Source organism: Mizuhopecten yessoensis, unplaced genomic scaffold (genome assembly GCF_002113885.1).
Source record: "Mizuhopecten yessoensis strain PY_sf001 unplaced genomic scaffold, ASM211388v2 scaffold9639, whole genome shotgun sequence".
Classification (NCBI taxonomy): domain Eukaryota; kingdom Metazoa; phylum Mollusca; class Bivalvia; order Pectinida; family Pectinidae; genus Mizuhopecten; species Mizuhopecten yessoensis.
Genome location: NW_018408148.1, coordinates 267,091 through 289,582, shown reverse-complemented (window position 1 = coordinate 289,582; position 22,492 = coordinate 267,091). Strand labels below are relative to the sequence as shown.

The window sequence follows — 22,492 nt, the reverse complement described above, 5'->3', positions numbered from 1 at the left end:
CAATTCAAAATAGAATTATTTTATGACAATTTAATCAGGAAAACTTTAAATCAAAGTAAACGGAAAAAAATACCTTTTTACAAGAGTTCTTCTAGAACTTTCACATAAGAAGTTTAAAAATCGTTGTATTAAATCATTGCAAAAGTACATATTAAGTTGAAAAATACCGCAAAAAGCTTATCCCAAGTTAAAAGTTTGATAGTATCAGAAACATTTAAATTTGTTAAGATTATTGACAACAAAGGGACACTACTCACCTGTGACGGTCAGTGTACATTCCGTAGAAACGTCGCGGGCTTTGGCACTGATCTTACAGGTGTCGTCTGTGTTTAGGTCAAAGACGGTAAGCATGACCTGACTGTTTTTGCGAGCGACCTTGAACTTCTGATCATCAGGGATTGGCTCGTTGTCGACCAGCCAGACGATGTCAACCTCCTCTACGTTGATTTTCACTGTGAAAGTTGCGTTAGTGTGCTCAACAGCAGATGTGTCCTCAAGTGGTATCAAAAACTGAATCGGCATCTCTGTGAGAAAAGTAAAACATGTCATATTTACAGATAAGTTATACAGGTAGCTATGTGAGACAGGTAAAACATGTCATATTTACAGGTAAGTTATACAGGTAGCTCTGTGAGACAGGTAAAGCATGTCATATTTACAGGTATCTCTGTGAGACAGGTAAAACATGTCATATTTAAAGGTAAGTTATACATGTAGCTCTGTGAGACAGGTAAAACATGTCATATGTACAGGTAAGTTATACAGGTAAAACATGTCCTATTTACAGGTAAGTTATACAGGTAAAACATGTCATATTTACAGGTAAATTATACAGGTAAAATGTTTCATATTTACAGGTGAGTTATACAGGTAGCTCTGTGAGACAGGTAAAATGTACTATCATTTAATATTAATAAGCTCCTAAATTCACATTTAATGAAAACATCAAATTTTATAGAACATAAACTCCACAATATAAGACCTCCGAACATTTTCTAAAGTTCTTTCTTGAAGATTTATAATTAATATCCGCTTACCATTAACAACGAGATTTGCCTCAGTGTTGAGTTTAGCGTAGGAGCAGCTGACATTGCAGGAATCTTTGGGTTTACACTTGGTCACAATCAGAGTGTGTTTTGTCTTTTCAATCTCGATCATGTACTTAGGAGTGGCCTCAATACGCTCCCCATTGACCTTCCAGGTTACCATAACGTTTGGTACGCTGAACTCGCACTCAAATCGAGCCTCATCCATCTCCATTACCTCAAGGTCATGCAAAGGTTGGAGGACCTTCCACTGCAACACATATGTATAACACTAATGAAGGCACCAAAACATCAAGAAATCGTGACAGCTTTATAATGATCACGGATGATATTTTGTGAAAATTACCGTAAAATAGTTGTGACTTTTGAAATCTAACAAATTTTCAATTGAACTTAACACAGACTACAGAACTAATTTGCAACGATTGTGAAAAATTAAATCAAAAATGTCAGAAAGGGACTTGGAATATTTCTAAACCGATAGAACTTGTCACATTTGATTACTATGTATATAGGGTTGTTGACATATGTCCACTGTGATGGTAAGTTACGAAGGGCGAAAAAGGCGAAAATAAAAAGGACCGAAAATTCCCTGGTGAAAAGTACTTCAGCCACCGTAGTTCCCAATAAATGTGCCTGGATTGTCATATGTCATCTGTGCGTACCTGAGCCTTTGGTATGACGAGTTTGACTGGTGGTGCCTCTTCGATCTTCTGGGGTTTGATGAGACGGCTGTACTTGTCCTTGATGGGCTTTCTCGGTGGTGCTGTTACCTCGGCACCTTTCTCTGGGGCAGACGCCTCAAGAGCAACCTTTGACCTCTGGCTCATCTCATGATCCCATTGAGCATCAGTCAACTGTAACCATGGCACCATGTTATAAATATTTGACTATTATATTTTAATTTTTAGAAGATGTTATCATTTCAGATATTATATATGTAATGATATGATTATATTTTATCGTTTCTTAATTAAGTCTAATCAGCATACAGTAAGTCTGCGATATTATCTTACCTCGGGTCGGGAGCTGTCTGTGATATTATCTTACCTCGGGTCGGGAGCTGTCTGTGATATTATCTTACCTCGGGTCGGGAGCTGTCTGTGATATTATCTTACCTCGGGTCGGGAGCTGTCTGTGATATTATCTTACCTCGGGTCGGGAGCTGTCTGTGATATTATCTTACCTCGGGTCGGGAGCTGTCTGTGATATTATCTTACCTCGGGTCGGGAGCTGTCTGTGATATTATCTTACCTCGGGTCGGGAGCTGTCTGTGATATTATCTTACCTCGGGTCGGGAGCTGTCTGTGATATTATCTTACCTCGGGTTGGGAGCTTTCTGCGATATTATCTTACATCGGGTCGGGAGCTGTCTGTGATATTATCTTACCTAGGGTCGGGAGCTGCCTGCGATATTATCTTACCTCAGGTTGGGAGCTGTCTGCGATATTATCTTACATCGGGTCGGAAGCTGTCTGCGATATTATCTTACCTCGGGTCGGGAGCTGCGACGGTAAATTTCATGAGCAGTAGCTTCGTCCAACTCTTTAGTTCCTGGTACAAACTTCTTGGCATCTGGCTGGTCTCCCTCATGTTCAACATGGCGGAGCTGAGGCATCCATTCAACAGCTTCATCACCTTGGTTACGGGTAAATTCCCTACAACAATACATGTTAGTTTATGAGACCCTATATACTAAAACTCATAATACAATGTATCATTAACATTTTATGTATAAATATGAATCAAAAACAGAAAATTCATAAAAACATTTAGCAAATGAAACAGATTTAATTGTTGACCTATGATCTTGAAGGTCACATCCTGACCTATAATCCTGTATGATACTTCGTGACCTATTCATCACCTCCTGACCCTTGACATTTTACCCCTTGACATTTTACAGCCACAAATGGCATTTCATAACACTTCATCCTGTAATTTTCACTGTCCTGTGGTCCCAATTGCTTTTTGATAAATCATGTCAAGCTTGCCAGACTAATAGCGTCCATAGTTCATTTCTGTCCTTGACCTTTGACCTACCTGTGTTTGAGTTGCTCCAGCCAATCATTGACTTCTCCCTCGTCATTGGTAACCATCAGAGTGGCAGGTGCATCACACGTTCCGTGTTCGTTGGTGATCGTGATGAGGTAGGTACCGGCATCCTTCTTCTGTACCGATCTAATCTCGAGGACCTGTTCGTTAGTCTCCTCATCATAAAACACATGGTATTTCTTATCGTCTTTAATCTTCTGCCATTTACCCTTGGACCACGCGATGGTGGGTTTGGGCTCTCCATCGGGGATGCAGCGGAACATCGCCATGGCACCTGTGTAATCAAGTTAATTATTATAATGACATGCTCTCACCATGAATACATGTAAATATGGCAACACTACTTACATAAATGATACATACATCCATTAGGTAACCATAGCAACCAAAGTAATGTAAACGATATTGATACATTTGACATTTTCATCTCAGTAAATGTGGCCATTGTCATGTAAAAATCATGTTTCTACTGCAGAAGCAAAAATTTTCATTAACTCATTCAACCCTGAAGACACATCTGAACTCTTCCAATACAAAGGTTGGAATTGTTCATTATGAAATTTCAGGGGTGAATGAGTTATAGAAATTAGAACATTGTATTCAACACACCTTCAAGTATGGTACATTTCAGTGGAATTTCTTTGAAGGAAGGTGCGCGGCCGCGAACGGTGAGTTCGGCAGTACATAGCTCCTCGCCACCAGAGTTGACCGCGACGGCCTTGATGAGACCTTGGAGCTCAGGTAATGCTTTGTCTATCACCAGTGAGTGTGTACGGTCACGCTTGTTGAACACGAAGTGGACGCCCTCACCCGCCTCTATCTCTTGGTCATTGATGAACCTGTTGGGTTGGACAAAAGATAGAGTTATCTCCCTTTCTAATATCTGATTAAAATTTTAAAAAATCTGGTTAACTCCCTTGTTGGGCAAAATTGTATAGTTAGTTGTCAGCTAGGTTTCTTGTCTTTGAGTTTCTTGCACAAGAAAAAGAAAGGATTATTTTTTCTGCAAGAATTGTTCAACACTATCAACAACAACTTATTTTTTTTATTTCTATACATGTACATACAAATTATCTGCAATGGTTTAGCTTTGCAGGCTGTAACATACCATTTGACATCGGGAAGAGGAAGGCCTTCCACTTTACAATCGAAGCTCACAGCGCCGTCTTCTGGTACAAGGGTGTCTGACATTTTCCTGGCAAATGATGGTTTTCTACCAGCTGAAAAATGAAAAAAACAAACATCCATTTTTGATTGACATAAATACACTGTATTCTGTAATAGCTTGGAAGTATAGGTTTTGGTAGATAGCTATGACGATAGTAACATTTGGTAGTACATGTAGAACTGTAATTTTTGAGTAGATAAAAATAAGATACCACCGTGCATGTCGAGAAAATATCACCAAAAAAAATATTTGCTACGCATTGTAAAATTGTGAATGGTAAACTGTGCGCTTAACTACTTTTATAACTTGACATATTTTTGGCTTTTTGGCGATTTTGTATGACCTTGAACACTTACGCATGACTTTGAGGCGACAGCTACAGGAAACCTGTCCAGCTTGGTTGCTGGCACGTATTGTGTAGAGGTCTGAGTCTGAAACTTTCGTGGACGGGATCGTTAGACGATACGTCTGGTCAACAACCTCCAGCTTGATGTCTTCGCTCTCAACTAATTCTGTCTTATTCTTCATCCTGTACAGGGTGAAGATTAATAATGAAATTTTATAAAGGAATAATGACTTCATTGGTCAATTCTATTTATTTTAAATCTTATAATTCCGAATAAAAAAAATTCTCGATTGTATATATAAGATCAACATATTTCAAATGATTTCATCTAATAAATGTTAATCACAAGAATTAATATCTTTTTAAAATAACATTCAATAACACCAAAACAAGTACATATGTTCAACCCCCCCCCAAAAAAAATAAATAATATTATACTGAGTTTCAAATGCATTTTGGTGATTGAAATAGCAAAACCAAACAAGATATCTTGAATCCCACTAGGCTCAATCAAAGAAACAATAAGGTAAACCATTTTTAATTAAAGCCTGTTGTCCTAGTTGCCAAATTACTGGAACTGGTCATGTTTACTAACCAGACAGCATCTGGCTTGGGTTTGCCGGAGATGACGCATTCCAATACAACAGTGCTCTTCTCAACGACCTCCAAATTCTCCAGCTTCTTTATCAGTTTGGGTCCCTCTTTCTTCTCTGTAGGACAGATAGACAGTACATTGTATGTATTTATTCTGAAATTTGATAATCAATCTTTTGTGGTAGTTGTTACTATTTCATCCTGGATTCAAGATATAGTCAACTCGTATCATTACAAACTTGGAGAAAATATGAATACAGATCTCTAAGAATATAAGCATAAACCGGCATAATTTATTTTGTATAAAAAATGTATTCCTACAAAATGAGCATCACTTCACAGCTTTTAATTGTTATGACAAAAAGTTCAAAACTTCTATGACTAATTGATGTTTCAATTACAAAAAAGTGTTATTTTGAATAAAGTTTTTTTTTTTTTTTTTTACAAACCTTCGACGGTTAGTCTACCCTCACAGGAGATCTCTCCTGCTTTGTTGGAGGCGACGGCCTTGATTTGACCTTCGTCTTCAAGGACCGTATTGTCAATAGTGAGAATGTGGGTGACATCAACGTAACCCTTACGTTCGTCCATGTGGAACCGAATTCCGGTCTCGATAGGTTTGTCATTGATAAACCTTTAAATAACAAAAATGTCGAAACATGTACAATTTAAACTTCTCAATTCTCATGGTTCTATTATCCGAAACTTCTGAACACTAATTCATGAATAGATACAGTCTTGAAATCAGAAAAAAAAATATATTCTTATTTTTAAAAAAGTTTTTTAAATTCATATCTTCTTAAAAATGAAGGTATACAGTTGAATCTGAATTTAAATGAATTCTATAAGCTTCTTCGAGATGAAACATCCCTTCTCATTGGTCAATACTTACCATGCGACTTCTGGTTGTGGGATACCTTTGACTGCACATTCAAATCGGACGGGACGACTGGCCTTAATGTCCCTAGAATTCACCTTACGGGTAAACTCTGGGGGCATAGACTTGCCTGAAGGTTAAAAAACAACACAAAATATTGAAGATATTCATTTGCGAAACAATATCTATTTGTTTCAAGTATGATAGGACATTTTCCTACAACCTATACATCACGATTTTAGTACGAGACAATACCATTTACTGGGAAAGTTTTGCCCAGTATAACATAGTCTTCCTTTACTGGTAAAATCTGTATTTGCCCAGTTTAAATTTTCCCCGTAATGTAATTACATTTGTACTATATAAGGTAAATTGTGTATAAATGTTCACTGTTTTGATAAAATCGCCCTTATTGCGGAGGACGAAAATATTGCAGCGGATGGAAAAACAGTATCTTATGGTAATATATTTCTACAGGACGGATCTGATCAGGAAAGGTTTTCACAATTGTTTTTTAATGGAAACATGAACTCCATCTATCCAGAAACTAAACTCTATGTAAAAAAAATCAGAAGCTCATTTTTTTTCTTCAATTTTTAATTTGTTCTTACATGATTTGTCAAAAGTCAGAAACCAACTATGAAATAACACTGACTGTTACAACAAAACAAGAAATCTTATACAAACCTTCCACGTTGACCTTAGCGATGTGTTCCACTGTGCCCGCCGAGTTTGTGGCGACACATTTGAATTCGCCCTCATGATCAACAGTTGTTTTCTTGATCAAGAGGGTGGTTGTTTCGTCATCATAGGACATCTTGACCGCTGGTGTGTTGGTCAGTACTTTGCCGTTGTTGAACCAGGCAACCTCTGGGCGAGGTAGTCCAGTGACCTTGGCAATCAAGGTCAAAGGTCTCTCTTCCATCACGGTCTGAAAATAACACCAAAATGTTTTAAAATTAGTTTTAAAAATGCGAAAATGTATCAGGAATCCTTAAAAGAATGTTTTTTAATGTTTCAATTTGTATATTGGGATGAAGTAGTTTTTTTCATGCCACCAAAATGTTTTTCATAAACATGACGGAAAAATGTTTTTCAAAATACACAGAAATTCAGGTAAATGATTTCCATGACATGTTAAATCCCTATCCATATTTCTATTCAAAATTTCATTTTTTTTAAGATATATTTTTAATAAAATGATAAAAATATGTTCCTAGTTTATACCCTAACAATGGCAATGAAGGAAATTGAGACAAATATCCTGTATTTGGATTATGATTAAATCTCCAATGATGCACCATATCTTTTCTACATGGCGGAAACTTGAATTATGATATCTCGTCGATAATTGTGACTCCGCGATCTTTACTTACACATTCCTCGAAGATCTCGGTGAATTCTGGAGCCTTGGACTCATCTTTGTTTCTAAGGACCAGTGGAGACTCTGACAGACGCTTGTTACGGTCAATTTCTGTAAACATGGTCACATGTGAGTTTTTACCAATGAAATTTTAGTTATGAAAACATGCTCACACAAACCTTTCTACATCCGCCCTGTAGGTAAAACCTGTCTTGTGTGCTTATCAAGCTGTTGCTCTTAAGTAAATTGTGTTTTTAATTAAGGGCTTTTTTCTAAAACAAATCTTCCTATTTTATTGAATTAAATAAGATAATCAACACTTTTACTTTATTTCAGTTTTTTCTTATAAAGTCTGAACACCTCTTCTTTATTTAAGATGTTTCTTATGAAGTCAACTAAAGATAAAAACTACATATTTTACCATGTAATTTGAAAATTGATTACAATTTAAAACTTTTCAGGTACAACATATGACCATACCTGTGACTTCCAGAGGGATTTCACTGGTAGCTACTCCGGCCTCGTTAGTGGCAATACAGGTGTAAACACCGGAGTCAATTGTCTCGGTGTCCTTGATCTCAAAGCAGTAGGTGTCCTCGTATTTCTCGAAGTCATACAAATCTTTGTCTTCAAGAAGTTTGTCCTTCTTCCAGGCAACTATATAAAACAGCAGTGATATATTTAACACTATTGTCAGTTTGAGGAATATTTCTCAGCAATAAATTTCGCTTATAACAGTTAAAATCAAATTTCGAAATATGAATTTCATCTTTAATTAAATAATTAAATGATGAGTGATTTATTCAGTTTATGACTTTACCTGTTGGTTTCGGCATTCCGACAACCTTGACCAGGAATTGAGCACGTTCATGTTCCCTAGCAACGACCTTCTCTGGTACCTTGATGAACTCAGGGGGAGATAACTTCTCATCCTTAGGCTCTGCAATGTGAAATATGTTGACATGTAAAATTGCTTTTCATAACTACACATTGCAAATTTCATTTCTAGAAATAATTATCTATACATCTTACATATTGATTAAGAAAAAAATAGTCTAAAATAATAACTCCTTGTTAAGTATTTTTACAGGTAATAATATAACTTCACGAACAACAAAACACAAACAAGAGGATATCAAGCTTTATGTTATTATCATAGGAGTATTTTGTAGGATAATGTAGTGATTAAAAATATTTACAAACTTGATGACAGTTGGTAAAGTTACAACTACCGATGATAGTGAACAAGCCTGTGTCTGTCACACAGATAAAATCTTATCAATGCCCCATTTCACAGCACATACAAATGGTCTAACTGCTCCTACCTGCTGAAAGTCGTTTCTTTTCAACTTTTCATACAGGATAAATGGCTTAATTTCCAGACAGTAGAAAACAGTATATACCTGCAGTGTCCACTGGAGTTGTAACTGAAATATCTACAGTTTCATTTGACTCTGTGAGACTGGATTATACCATTCTAAATAACAGGTGAGATACCTGGTCCAGTACAGGTAAAGCCTATATATAGCTAATGTTTGGGTATCTACCTGACCACCCCTCTCCATGTATATATATATATAGCACCTGGAATACCTGTCTATCACAGATAAGTTGTGTCAGCTCGCCACTGTTACATAAGGTACATATTGACAAAGTGATGCCTTTGCCAGCAGGGGGCAGTGATTATCAGGTAAAAAATATACAGGTAAGTGTATTGTGTACCCTGAGGAGAGAAGTGTGACCCCAGGCTACAGACTTACTCCCAGTTCACAGATCCTCCTGAACATCAATACAATCAGCATCACTAGCACTTCACCATTACCGCATTATTCAGTAAAGAAAAGGGGAGGGGGAGATAAGGGGCACCGGGGGAAGGTGGAGATAAGGGGCACCAAGAATGGTTTTCTACTATTAGTTTCATATTTTGTAAATTTTTGTTTCTTTCCCAAATTCTCTTCACATTTGGGAGGATGAAGGGTTAAGAGGGAGGCATCCAAGGGTTGTTTTCTTTTTAAAGCCTCCCTGACATGATATGACCCCTGACCTCATTCTAGAGTTCTAAAACACTGTGGTTGTCAACAACAGGAGACCACTACTAAGTATAGCTTCCTCGGCACCTCATGGCCAGAAATGTGGCAATTTTCCGTAAGTCATTCACACATGCACATAAATGTGAATTTACATATTTATCTTTTTCCTGCTTTGTACTTCGTCTTTGCATTGCTTGCTTACCTTCAACGAAGAGTTCTGCTTTACATTTGGCTGTGCCCGCCTCGTTCTTGGCTTCGGCAGTGTATGTCCCATCATGCTCTGGCAGAACGTCAACGATGAGAAGTGACGACTCACAGTCTTCGCCATATTGGATTGTAAATCGGTTGTCGGTCTTTGTGATTTCTTTGTCGTTTTTATACCACAGGATCTCTGGTGTGGGTTTACCAGTTGCACGACAAGTGAATGTTGCTTTTTCTCCGACAGTTGTCTCAACCGTCTGTATTTCAACCACAAATTTAGGTGCTTCAAGCTCCTTCACCTCTTCAACTGGTTTAGCTTTAAAAGAAAATGTAAAAACTTAAATTTCTAAATTCTATACTTTAAGCTGAAAATTAAACATTGACATGTCGAAGCACAATATATCAAAGACTTTTCATCAAGAAAAGACAATTCTTTTTAATAAAGCACATTTATTGATGATGTCATCAGAAACAGTGTTCTATATTTAATAGGAAAACAGTGATTGATGACTTCATAAATAATAACAGGAATGTTCATCATTAAGAGTTACCTTGAATTCATAACCATGAAAATATAATGAAATTGCATGTACCAAAGGCAACCAAAATTATGAATAGAATGAGATAGTTTTTACACAATTTACCTGTAACTTGAAGTTCAGCTGTACAGGTGACTTTGCCGAATTTGTTTTCTGCCTCAACGGCATACTTCCCAGCATCCTCGGGTGTGATGTCATAAACCTCGAGGTGGTGAAGTTTTTCGTCATCGAACACCATGTATTTACCCTCCTCTGTGAGCTCGTGGCCGTTACACAGCCAGTGCAGGTCGGGTTTGGGCTCGCCGATCACTTCACAGTTAAAGTCAACTGTTTCACCTTCGGTAATCTGTGGAAGAAAATCAAATTGCGATGTTGCTAATTTGAAGAGTAAGATTTGAACATCATCTCAGTACTATACAGGGGTATACATGCAATTTTAAGTAAATCTTGGTAAAAACATTTTTAATGTTTTTGTACTGTATCACTTAAAATATTTGCTGTTTAATTACATTTTTTGTGGCTTTTGTTTTGGCAGTGCGACTAACAAATAAAATGTAAGTATTGTAAATAATAACAGTTACTTACCAATTTTTTTCATACTGGCAGATGTATGTACCACAAAACTCTGCTTCAATAAATAGCTTGTAAATTCGAAAAAAATATAATTATACGAATATTGCATAGGACCAAAGGCATGTGAAACTTCATAAACTAGTCACTATCTGGGTATTTGGTTTTTAATTCATACTATCTTAACTACAAAGGTCCAACTTTAATTAATCACTTACCGTCTGTGTTTTGATCTTGAGGACAAACTCAGGGGCGTGTCCTTTCTCAGGTTTGATAACAGCGGTCTCCTCCACTGTTTCCACTTTCTTGGTTCCTATACAATACAAAATACAAAGCTACATACAGAATCAGTTACAACTGTTGTACATGTCTGGTCCCTTCCTAACAAACTGTAGATCAATAAATATTGATTAACTGTTAAAAAAAAAAAAAATGGTAATCAAATACTGTATATTTCTCGCTTTGCCATTGAAATCCATGTTAATTTCATCCTTGGCATATATTTACTATATATATATAATATTGTTTACTAGTATTTGCTCTCTTGGTGAATTCATGCATTCTCATTACAAAGAGCGAAAAAGGCGAAACTGCGACAAAAATGTCCAGGTATACAAAGTTAAAGTTTGTTTCCAATACAGGAGTCAATAGAGCTCCTCTACACTGCAGACTCAAAAATTAAACAATTGCATAATATAAAGTTAAAGTTCATTGTTATTTAAATGTGCCCTATAATTATAATAAAGTTCTTCATTCTGCCAAAGTATTTTTCATTCTGAAAATGCAGTATTGCAAAATCCCATGCTGAAGGTTTGAAAATCATCATGCTTTTTAAGGTCTTTATACCTATAAAGTTAACATAAAACCAAACTTTTCCTAAATTTTGTGAACTAAAAGGACCTGTCCAGAATAGAAAAACTGAAAATAGAGACATCATAGAATAAACTAGAATAAAAGTTCTTAAATCAAGACAGAAGATTATAATATCTAAAGAGAGTTTTCTGGACAGTGGATTTTTCAGTAATAAGAAATAAATTTGGTGTTGCCTTTTTATGAAAGGGAACAGGCAGCTAGGATCTGAGAACTTACAGAAAGATATATCACACCTGTCTTACACTCAGACTCTTTAGAATTCTATTTTTACAGTCCATCCTTTCCAGACTCAACTTCTACCAACTGGTCAAGCTCTGACTGTAAGTGTTTCTGACTCAAGTTTACTTTTTATCCAAACAGATCACAACTGTCCAGTTGAAGGTCCAGTCACTGACCACTTAATCTGACCGATGCTGTATACATGTAGAACCACTTATCTAGTACCAACCAGGGCCGTGCCCTACAAACGACCTTGAATGTACAATGTATGTCAAAACATCATACCTGAAACGTCAATTTGTTTTGTTTTCCACATTACTTCAATTATTGATTTTACTAAATATGAATGATTCTGATAATTTCAAAAAGTCAAATAATTTATTCAGAGTTCTGCTAATCACATTTTTTTGATCATAAACATTTTTGCGGTTATCCCTCAAATGACTTCCTTGCCAGGTTATGAATTTGCGAAATGATGAAAAGTAAATACATCGTTTATTCAAATGTATCTAAATAAATATTTGTGAGCTATTTATATTATTATTTCACCAAATTAGTTGCTTTAACCATAAACCAACCGATGATAATATGATTACAATAAATCTTCAGGGGAAGAAAATCTCCAGGGTACAAGGTATGGGACAGAGTTGGTTTGTATGATGTAGCTAAATATATACAGTACATGTGTTGTACATATGTAAGGAGATTTGTGAGATAAGTCCACATTAGTTTAATGTGTGATCTGTCTGTCTAAGGCCTAATTAACATGTAGCCATTATGGTGTATAAAAATCCCAGCCATTCTCTCCCCAGACTCCCCCTTCAGACTCCCCCTCAGCCTCTCCCCCTCCAGACTCCCCCTCAGCCTCTCCCATCAACAAAGTAATGGATTTCACACCCAATTGACAATTCCCACACATGAACTTAATAAATTTCATTTTTTCCCATGTGTTACATTTGTACCTACACAGGGGCCTGTAATAATAGCTTAGATATATACATGTAATTCTCACAATAAAGACGTGTTTGTTTATATGTATTAACCAAGCTGCTTTTATTTACTATTAAACGTTTGCTGTAGAAAAAAAGGATGCTGCACAGTTTTTTTTAAATGTGTGAATTTGAATCAAAACTTTTGACGACAATATTTTTTTTTAATATAAATCTAGATAAGGCTTGCCTAATGTGTCAAGTCATACTATACTGTCTACTTTCACTTTACCTTTATAATACACTACATACCTGTTATAATCTGCTTAACTTTAAATCCAGTGTAAACCTTAAGCCAACTATTCATCTCTGAAAGTGTACTGTCTGTTTTTCTATATTTGTTTTTATAATCCTTTCCCTTTACCCGAGATATTGACTTTGAGCCTTGTTAGGCCAATACAATGGAAATATTACAGGTTTGTAAATGTTGTGCAAAATTAAATATTTGTTTTGAAGGGAAAAAAAATGAAGAGTTTTGTTTTTATTGGTCAGTCTTTTTAGGACAGAGCTGGTAAATATGATATTTTTTGAAGGAAATTTATGTAAATAAGTTTCCTAAAACTGACCAGACTGGACATTCAATGGCCACATACCATGATATATGATCAGTTTCGGATTAGCTAATTATCCTTGTTTTATCCGACTGTAAGTATACTGACAACAGATAAGATCTAGCCAACATGTTTGAACAGCCCTGTCTGTCTACAGTGGAGGGAGGGGTGTTAATGTCTACTGGCCCTGTGGGGGAGCAATATCTGTGTAGTAGTCTGGGGGAGGAAGATTCCCTCGGCCCATCTACTAGGAGGGAGGGAGAAGGTAGATTCCATCTACTGTGGGTTGGGGGAGGGAGGAGTATGAGATAGAGGCAGGGAGGTGAAGTGAGACAGAGAAAAGGAAGAGGGGGTGGGGACAGAGGTGATACTGAGGGTGAAAGTGAGGGAGAGGAGTGGAAGGATGTATGAGGTAGAATGATAAAGGGCAACAGTAATCACAAAATACTTCTAAGAAACACATCTTAATAAAAGGTGTTTTTTTCAATTTCGATTTTGGTAATTGTGCCACGATTTCTTCTTAATATATCTTGAGATAATTTAAACCAGTACACAGAATAAAAAAGACTGACCTACAATAATTTCCCTAATAGTTTTATGGGGCAGTTACACCTCTATTTAAACCTGTCTACACATTGTGGATCTATAAAAACTGTTTACACATATATATGATGATATAGTAGTAAAATGGAGCACCATAAAACTGTCCTAAATAAACAGAGCAGTATAGCTCTATATGGTTACCTACTGAGGGCCATCACAGCCATACAGCACATAGCAGGCCTGTGTTTATTTTCACATGTAAATAAACAGACATTTATATTAACTTTAGGGGTCCCCCTCCCATTTCAACTTTGATCCTATGTCTCAACCTTCAAATTTTAGTAGAAAATATACTTTGAACTTCCTTCTCAAGTTTTAAGTTTCTATTTAAATAGACTTTGGTCTTACCTCCCAGCCACTTTTATTTTCTGTTAAAACATGACTTTGATCACCTGTACAAAAATCTCTAACATCAATTTCCAATAAATTATAGAGTGTAACCATATCTTTTAAAGTTTTATCTATTTTCGTTCAATTTTTAACACTCTAGAATCCCCTGGTTTTATCTTAACAGTTAATTGATCAATTCTGTGATAAGGATCTGAATGTCAAAAGCAAACGGTATACTTTTCCTTTGGATTTTAAAAGAAATTAAAGCTCCCTTCATTAACAAGATACAGCAGACTAATAACTGAAGGTAGGTAGATTTTAGAGAATAATATTTCAAACAGCAATTTCAAAAGAATACTCCAAACTTGACAAAAACAGAAATTCAAGCTGGACCAACCCATACCAAAAACTTGCACTTAAAAATCAAAATGTGCAAAAACTTTGACACAAATTTACAATGTTTTTGGACAATTTTCGTTTGAATTCATTAAGACTTACCATAGTTGATATATCCAAGAACTATATCCTCAATCTTAGCATTGCTGACGATAGTTATATAAGTTCTACCCCTCCTCATGGTAGCGTTTCACACAAATATAGTCCATGTATGAATAAATAACTGCGGAATGATTCTCTCGCAGCGTTTACACACTCAATCAGTTATAATATACAAACACTGGAATGTGGCGTCATCAAACTGATGCAATATTTTCCGTTATAAAACTGAATCCTTCATCATTTTGATCTTGTTGAAGTCATCCCTATGCACACTTTCATATTTTACATGCATTTCACAAACTCAGACTTGGCTAGATTTCAAATAATAACACAACTTTTTGTCTTGAATAGTAACCCTTAAAAACTCGCATCAATTTTCATTTATCACTGAAGTCACTAACTGACACATAATTGTCTTTCTTCACATGTAACAATCTATTTACAATACTGCTGTTAAAATTGTGCACAAAAAATAATTATTTCTTTTGAGAAACAAATTCAGCCAATTACACTCCATTTAGATCTTCAAGCGTTCCATTTCAACACTCCACTGACGAAATCAACATCCAATCAAATCAATTTCCAAAATTTGCATTTCACAAATTTATATTCTCTGCTTTCCACTAGTATGATAGAGAGACACACTGTTTCTTGATAAAATCCAACGCGTTACAACTTTGATGGAAAAAACAAACAAACTTTACGATCAATAAAGGTAATTTACTATCTCCCGGGGTCACGACCTCGTCTTTAAACCTTCCGATCCCTTGTAGACACAGTAAGATACTGACATCATTATTTACTATACCAATACCATAGAATCTAACTCATGTGGCAACAATATTTTTGCATCATTTCTAACAAGTCCTCATGCCAACTCTTAAACATCTGGCCAGAAATTCGTCTTTGAGTTAAAAAACATCTACTGAAAATTCATTATTTAGGTTGTTTTTGCCAATGCCTAAATACTTCTGGGCAGAACAACAGAACACAATCCATTCTGATCGGTAAAAGTTGCTGGAATGTCAATCTGGATGAAGAAGCTGAAAGTTGGAGGTCAAACTAATGGCCACAATTTAACTACACCAAAAACATTGTAGGCAATACAAAGTTCCAAATAGACAGACACAGTGATTTATCGTAAACTCTGGTCAGGTATTCCCCGCCATGGCCATCCAAAAACGCACTGACAACTCGCCCTGATAAGCTCGGATCAAATCAATCGTCCCTCCCTGAAATCTTTTATTGTATATACATACTAACCCATGGCACACAAACATAGGGGTGCCCTAGCGTACTATCAGTACCTTCGGCACAGATCTCACATGTAGACAACAGTTAACTGCATCATAACGATTTTCCAGTCCATAGATAATTGGGAATACTGTGCTAATTAAGATATCAGCTTCTGAATCTTGTAGCAACAGATCAGTGGGCTCCATCAATCAATTAGCCCTTCGATTCTCAATAATTGAAACCATAAATTCACTACAATGTTATCCCCATCAACTTTAACTCTGGGTCAATTGCCTCATTATTTCTTTAAGCCTGATACTAGACTGTGTTCCTGATTTTAAAATCCATAAATTTCCTGAAAAAATACACCAAAACATTGGAGCTGTTGAAAATAACCTATCACAACCATAATTTTATAATCAATTCCACAACATGCTGTTAAAATTTCTCTCCTTGGAAATTTTGATATGCCATCACTTTGTTTCAGGTAAATTCCAAATATTTCCCTTTTCACCACAAACATAACTCTGTTCAAATCATTTCCTCAACGAATATTTAAAATTTCACTTCATAATCACATCCCTGTCCTGGGAATTCTTGTCCGTTTCTTCATAACTTCAAAATATCATTTTATCCTGTTTGAATAAATCTCATAGTTCCTCCCTTATAGTCTCCGTACATGATGTTCCCTACTCTAACTTGTTCCTTACACTAAAAAGCCATTTTCTAAATCACTCTCTCCCCATTTACTAAAACCCTAGCAGTGAAAAGTCTGGGCATGACGTATTTACGTATTGTTAGCTTAACCACCACTAAACAAATTTTGGAAGATGTTATTTGTTTTAATTAACCATCTCAATAACTTAAAAATGGCACTTTTATTTTAGTCACCATGAAATTATTTTAAAATATTTATGCATAGACTTTTAATTATAAACATCAATTAGCATTATCTAACATGGACAAATAATGCATTTGTCCAATTAAGTTGTCAATGACTTGAACATGATCTTTAACAGACACCAATGACCGACAAAGCTCCAATCTTCTTACCAAAAATACTCGACAAAGATTCCCTAAATCTGGGATTATACCACAGGTCCTTTTTAACTGGAGATATAAGCTTGTTCAGGAGATTGGATTCCTAGTACACTACCATGATAACTTTTGACGGTGTCCAAACTTGATTTTGTTCTATAAATTCTTATAAAAGTCCATCTGCCTCTCCGACCTTGTTTTGAATGTATACTTGGTGATTTAGTGTAGAATTCTCTTAAGTATGTATTAATCTGTATATAACCCACCTTTGTTACAGATAAAACAAAAACACTTTAGCAGACCAATATAATTTTTTAAACATAGCTTTGGCTATAAAATAATTATTTGTAATTGAATTCACTTTTTAATTTGAAACATATTCTCCATTTTTTTTTCCATTTCCATCTAATTGATGTCTCCCATATATTTCTTGTGAATGTTAAAATTATTATAACTTTTACAGCAAATTAAATCATTTTATAGTTTTAGTCTCAATTTTAACTAACCATTTTGCTTAAGAGCTATCAATTTTTTTCTGAATTTTCTAATCAGACAAAACATTTAGGTACTAGCTATATATACTCTACACATCAGTGAATTGGTGATATCGCCCCCGCTCCTTCCCATTTTTCACGATAAATCCCACCCCCTTTTACTTCACGAGACACAAAAACAGACTTTATTATATCAATCCCATACTGCAATCATTATACAAAATACATTTTACAATCTTTAACAAATATTTCCTTCACAAATCACATGTACCATCACTTAATTCACTTAGGAATGTTTTAGAAATATTGGACATATTGGACCAATTACACTAAAACCATGTACATTTCTTTTATTACTAATTACTAATATTACAAACATATGCTTCAACTGAAGGTGTTGTATACTTTTCTTTCTATCAGTGAAAATTATTAAGACTGTTTAAATATCCTTTTGTAATTTAAATCATATATTCCTTAATTATATCCCATTGTGTCCTTTAAATGTCAACAATAATTCCCAAAGTACCCCTTTAAATGCCCAACATACACCCTTATAGTGCCTCTTTAAATGACTCCTATACCCCCCTGTATATACCCCTTTCTTTTCGACTTTTGGAGAATAAAGAATCATGAAAAATACGAAAGATGTAGGAAAAGATTAAAAACAATACTATTCAAGTCGTAATATTTATATTTAATTAGTAAATATCATAAATAGGAAATATCTGAAAATGAAAAATATCCTTTTTTTTTTCTAACTGCATAGGAAATAAACATATCAATAAACAATGATATTATACGGAGCCATACCTCACCTAACCCTATACCACTATATTATCCTAACTCTATTCAGAAATTCCAATAGTCATTATTGAATAACTTGTAAATGTTTTCATGTGGAAATAACATATTTGTACACAATAAAAAAATTGTCAACAAATACACAATTTTAACAATAAAAGCTTTTCAGAGATAAAGATCAAAAGATTTAAACTATTTTTACGATTGTTTTATGTAACTCTATCCAGGACAGTATTGAGTATTGTAGTGACACTGTTAACATGCTGGTATGTTGACCCCTAGGGGTCAGACAGATAAAGGAGTTACGGGATAGAGTTGTATATTGTTAAATACCTCAATACACCATACCTGGGCGACACAAAGGCCGGCCGGACGCTCATATCTAATTAATGATAAATATTATCGTTATTAGTAATCAAGCACACACATATAAGTGCCTAGTGAGTTATAGTCTGTTTCAGAAAACATGGCATTAGTAAAATTGTTAAGATATAAGCTAAAATCTCATTTTTTAATCACTAAAAAGGGAAACAATGTGTGCAAATATATGAGTTTCATAAAAAGCTGGTTATTTTAGCTGTTTTGGCCTCAATTTCAGTCAAGTGGGCACAAAGTTAAAATCAATGTCTGATGGCTTTAGGGTTTTCATGTAGACCCTCAAAGATAAGGCCCCAGACAGACACAGGGATGCATTTTCACGTTTTTGTCCCATAGTAAATGTACTAGGGCATTTTTATAGTCTGTTTCATAAATCTACGGGTTTATTGCACCCAAGTATTTTGTTAACGGATATAAAAGTAAATCGAATTAAATGGATTATACTTTTACTAGTTCAAATGTGTATTTTCTTGTATGAAGAATGTTGTAGATATCTTTTGTAAAACCTTTGACAAACCTTCTAACTGTGAAAACAAGTGTTTCGAGAAAAAGACATTTAAGTAGCGAAAGGAAATGATACGGATTATGACCTTCAAAATCGTTGGAGGATCAAATTTTCATTTGCAATTCTAATGAATGAATGACTTTCAAACTCCCTTTAACAACTAATGTACAGATGTCCTAATGTACCCTTGAACAGCTTAGGATAAACATCTTAAGATATTGTAATCTTTATATTTCATCTGAGGTACGCAAAGGGTTCCCCTTAGCTCCAAATGTGTTTTAATCCTTGTAAATGGGGTTAATTCAATTGTTTGTAGGTGGTTGTAATTTTGTTTCTAAATAACTGTTTTTTATTTCTTGTAAAAAATAAATAAATCTAATTTGTAACATTAATATTCACAAAAGAAAAAAATCCCAGTCACTGGGAAAAATATTCTAGCTACCTGTATTAAAATAATGTTGTCAACAAGTTTATATTATTTATCAGTTTATCAACAAACTCGGGTAATCTGACCCTCCCCTGACTGTCAAGGTAGATACTAAAGGTACAAAGAGAGAAGTGATGATTAAGCTATGCGAGTGTGTATGTGGCTCTCTCATGTGGAGCCTCGTCAAATACCTGCTGGACATTAATACTGGATAAGGAGAAATCGGAAACCATGACGATAATATGCGATTATGTGTAAGGCCCTCAGGTGTGTAATACAGGTAAGAGCTGATGATTTCCCTATCACAAGTGTTGACTAAAGTCAATCATTGATCACATGACTTGTCCCCTAAGCTCGTTACACACCTGAAAGGTATGTTATACAGGTGAAAGTCTGACAGGTATCATACTGTGTGCTCTGTGTAAATCATTAAGTGGGAAAAAAATCTTCTCACCTGCAGATGTATGAATGCATGCATTGTGTGTATATGATAGCATAATTGACAGGGCTATTGTGGATATTTTTAAATCAATTTTCCAATTGGTTGAAGCATATAAGGATAATTACTGGCTTGTGAAATTTGATGTCAATATTTCCTGGTAAATATTGCAGAACAGCTTTAAGGATAAATGAAATAGCTATTATAACATTAGTTTTTTTAAAATAAGTAATTAACAATTGTTTGAAAGGTATTGATATTTTACACTTTTATATATCTGATATTTTTATAGGTCTTCATGGAGATTTATCAAAATTACTAACATAATTTAGATGTCCAATCAAAATAGGTAGTTGAATGGAAATTTGATATTTTTGGCATATGATGCTTATTTTTTTCTGGTATATAACGTACTCTGTGCACTTAGAAACTTTGGAACACAGAATTTTCTAAGAGTCTTACAACTGTTGGCAATAACAATATCCTGTCTTCAAAGTAAGTTTGTAAATTTTGGGGAAAGGAGTGGAAACATCAAAAGGGAAAAAAGGAGTGCTTCTCAGGGATGGGGTTTTATATGGTCAAATATGGTACATGAATGTTTAATAGATTCAAAAGACTTTGTCTTGTAACATCTTTTTGTATTGGTAATATACATTGTGTGTTTTACAGACAATTATATAGGGAATTCTATCAAAATTTCGTATCGTTTTAATTATTAAGGAACACATCTTTTGTTTTACTGTAGACAGACACACAAATCTTTGTCTTCCTTTCCAGTATGACCATTGACCTCTGAATTGTAGTCTCTAGATTAACCCCTGACCCCTGTAAATGTTTGACATCAAAATGCAGGTTTCAGTCATCCAGGACAAATTCTTTTGTTTGTAGAACAATCATTCATCATTCACATGCTTAAAATATTCGAGTCATAACAGCGTTTGTCTCTTATGAATTTTTTATATGGCCGTCATATGATTTCTCCTGTTCATGATAAATGTAGAATGTTTTATACATGCACTCAAACCTATTTCATTCCTTTATTGTTCACAAGAAATTTCTTCTGGTGTATGTTGCTAAATACATTTGAATCTTACTCTCAGTGTATTAGTATGGAGGTTGAATAAGTCAGTTAAATTAGGTCAAAAGGTCACATAAAGGAATCAGGTTAAAGGTCAGTTAGAATGAATTGAATCATTGACTGATTTTGATTTGCTTCCAGGACACTTGAGTACTTGGCATTTTTCATGGTAACAGGTCTCCGTGGACAAGAGCAGTGCAACTTGACTACCATTTTGTTAAATCTACTAAGCATGGTCAAAAATTCTGTTCAAGGGAGATAACTCAAATAATTTTAATTCTCATTATTCCTTCCACAATTACCTATGTCAGTAGTTATCTCCCTTTAACAGAATTTAGATATCTGCTAGCTGTGCATTGATGATGATGTGCAAATGAAAATGAAGGCTATTGAAGAGAAGTACTTTAAACAAAGGGGTCTGCAAGGTTAGAAAAAGAAGTGTTTACTTCAGAACAGAATCACAACTCAAGTCAAACACAACACTAGATCTTTACATATCTTTTAAGCACATTCACCCCTGAAAAAAAACACATTTGAACTCTTCCAATTCAAAGGTTGAAATAGTTCCTTATGAAATATCAGGGGTGAATGAGTTAAATTGCTACTCAAAATTTTCACTGTTTTTGTATCAAGATTTTCAATCAAATGCAACAGTTTTGTTTTTATATCCCAATATATTGAGGTTAAAACAGTTTATTAAATGTTCATCAATATTCCCAACTGTATTAGGATATTCAGATTGGCCAGAAGTATAAAGGGTCTGACTTGAGTTGTGTATTTTGACGCAGAAGAACACAAAGCATCAAGAATGCACAACTGCGTTGTTTCTGTCCTCCCTCACTCCTTAAACAGACGTCCATTGGTCGGGATGGGAGGACATGGTTAGCTGGGGGGAGGACCAACGCACAAAGCCTCATCCCCACCGCCATGCACACGGAAATCAGACTACAAGCTCAACAGTTAAACGCAGAGAAATTGTAAAAAGTCTGAAAATCAAATTGCAATCTAGCAATTGAAATAAAGAAGTATGAAATTAAATTTTTTTTTCAAAAAAGTTAATCAGAAATTGTTTTTTTTTTATGAAATAAAAAGAAAAACAGAATAAAGTTAAAATTCTAAAGTTTTTAAATTGTTATTTTTTGCTATGCGTAAGAAAGGTAAGAGCTTGCAGTATGTGTAAAATTATATATATATAACACACATGCGAAAGTTTTCAGAAAAGGAATGTTTATTCTGGCAAAAAT

At 35.0% G+C, this 22,492-nt stretch overlaps 1 protein-coding gene across 1 annotated transcript in view; it reads right to left on the bottom strand.

Moving 5' to 3' along the window:
* LOC110458512 (titin-like) overlaps nucleotides 1–22,492 on the bottom strand; it is a 483,136-nt gene that overhangs the window by 239,217 nt on the left and 221,427 nt on the right. Inside the window, exons 134-151 of the mRNA XM_021510245.1 lie at nucleotides 11,008–11,102; nucleotides 10,325–10,565; nucleotides 9,682–9,996; nucleotides 8,270–8,389; nucleotides 7,930–8,106; nucleotides 7,463–7,560; nucleotides 6,774–7,017; nucleotides 6,102–6,216; nucleotides 5,659–5,843; nucleotides 5,211–5,325; nucleotides 4,626–4,798; nucleotides 4,210–4,321; nucleotides 3,711–3,940; nucleotides 3,090–3,375; nucleotides 2,539–2,704; nucleotides 1,712–1,903; nucleotides 1,038–1,296; nucleotides 258–524 (exon numbers count right to left, since the gene is read on the bottom strand). Of these exons, the coding sequence (XP_021365920.1) occupies nucleotides 258–524; nucleotides 1,038–1,296; nucleotides 1,712–1,903; nucleotides 2,539–2,704; nucleotides 3,090–3,375; nucleotides 3,711–3,940; nucleotides 4,210–4,321; nucleotides 4,626–4,798; nucleotides 5,211–5,325; nucleotides 5,659–5,843; nucleotides 6,102–6,216; nucleotides 6,774–7,017; nucleotides 7,463–7,560; nucleotides 7,930–8,106; nucleotides 8,270–8,389; nucleotides 9,682–9,996; nucleotides 10,325–10,565; nucleotides 11,008–11,102 (3,390 nt within the window). The remainder of the gene's footprint in view (nucleotides 1–257; nucleotides 525–1,037; nucleotides 1,297–1,711; nucleotides 1,904–2,538; nucleotides 2,705–3,089; nucleotides 3,376–3,710; nucleotides 3,941–4,209; nucleotides 4,322–4,625; nucleotides 4,799–5,210; nucleotides 5,326–5,658; nucleotides 5,844–6,101; nucleotides 6,217–6,773; nucleotides 7,018–7,462; nucleotides 7,561–7,929; nucleotides 8,107–8,269; nucleotides 8,390–9,681; nucleotides 9,997–10,324; nucleotides 10,566–11,007; nucleotides 11,103–22,492) is intronic.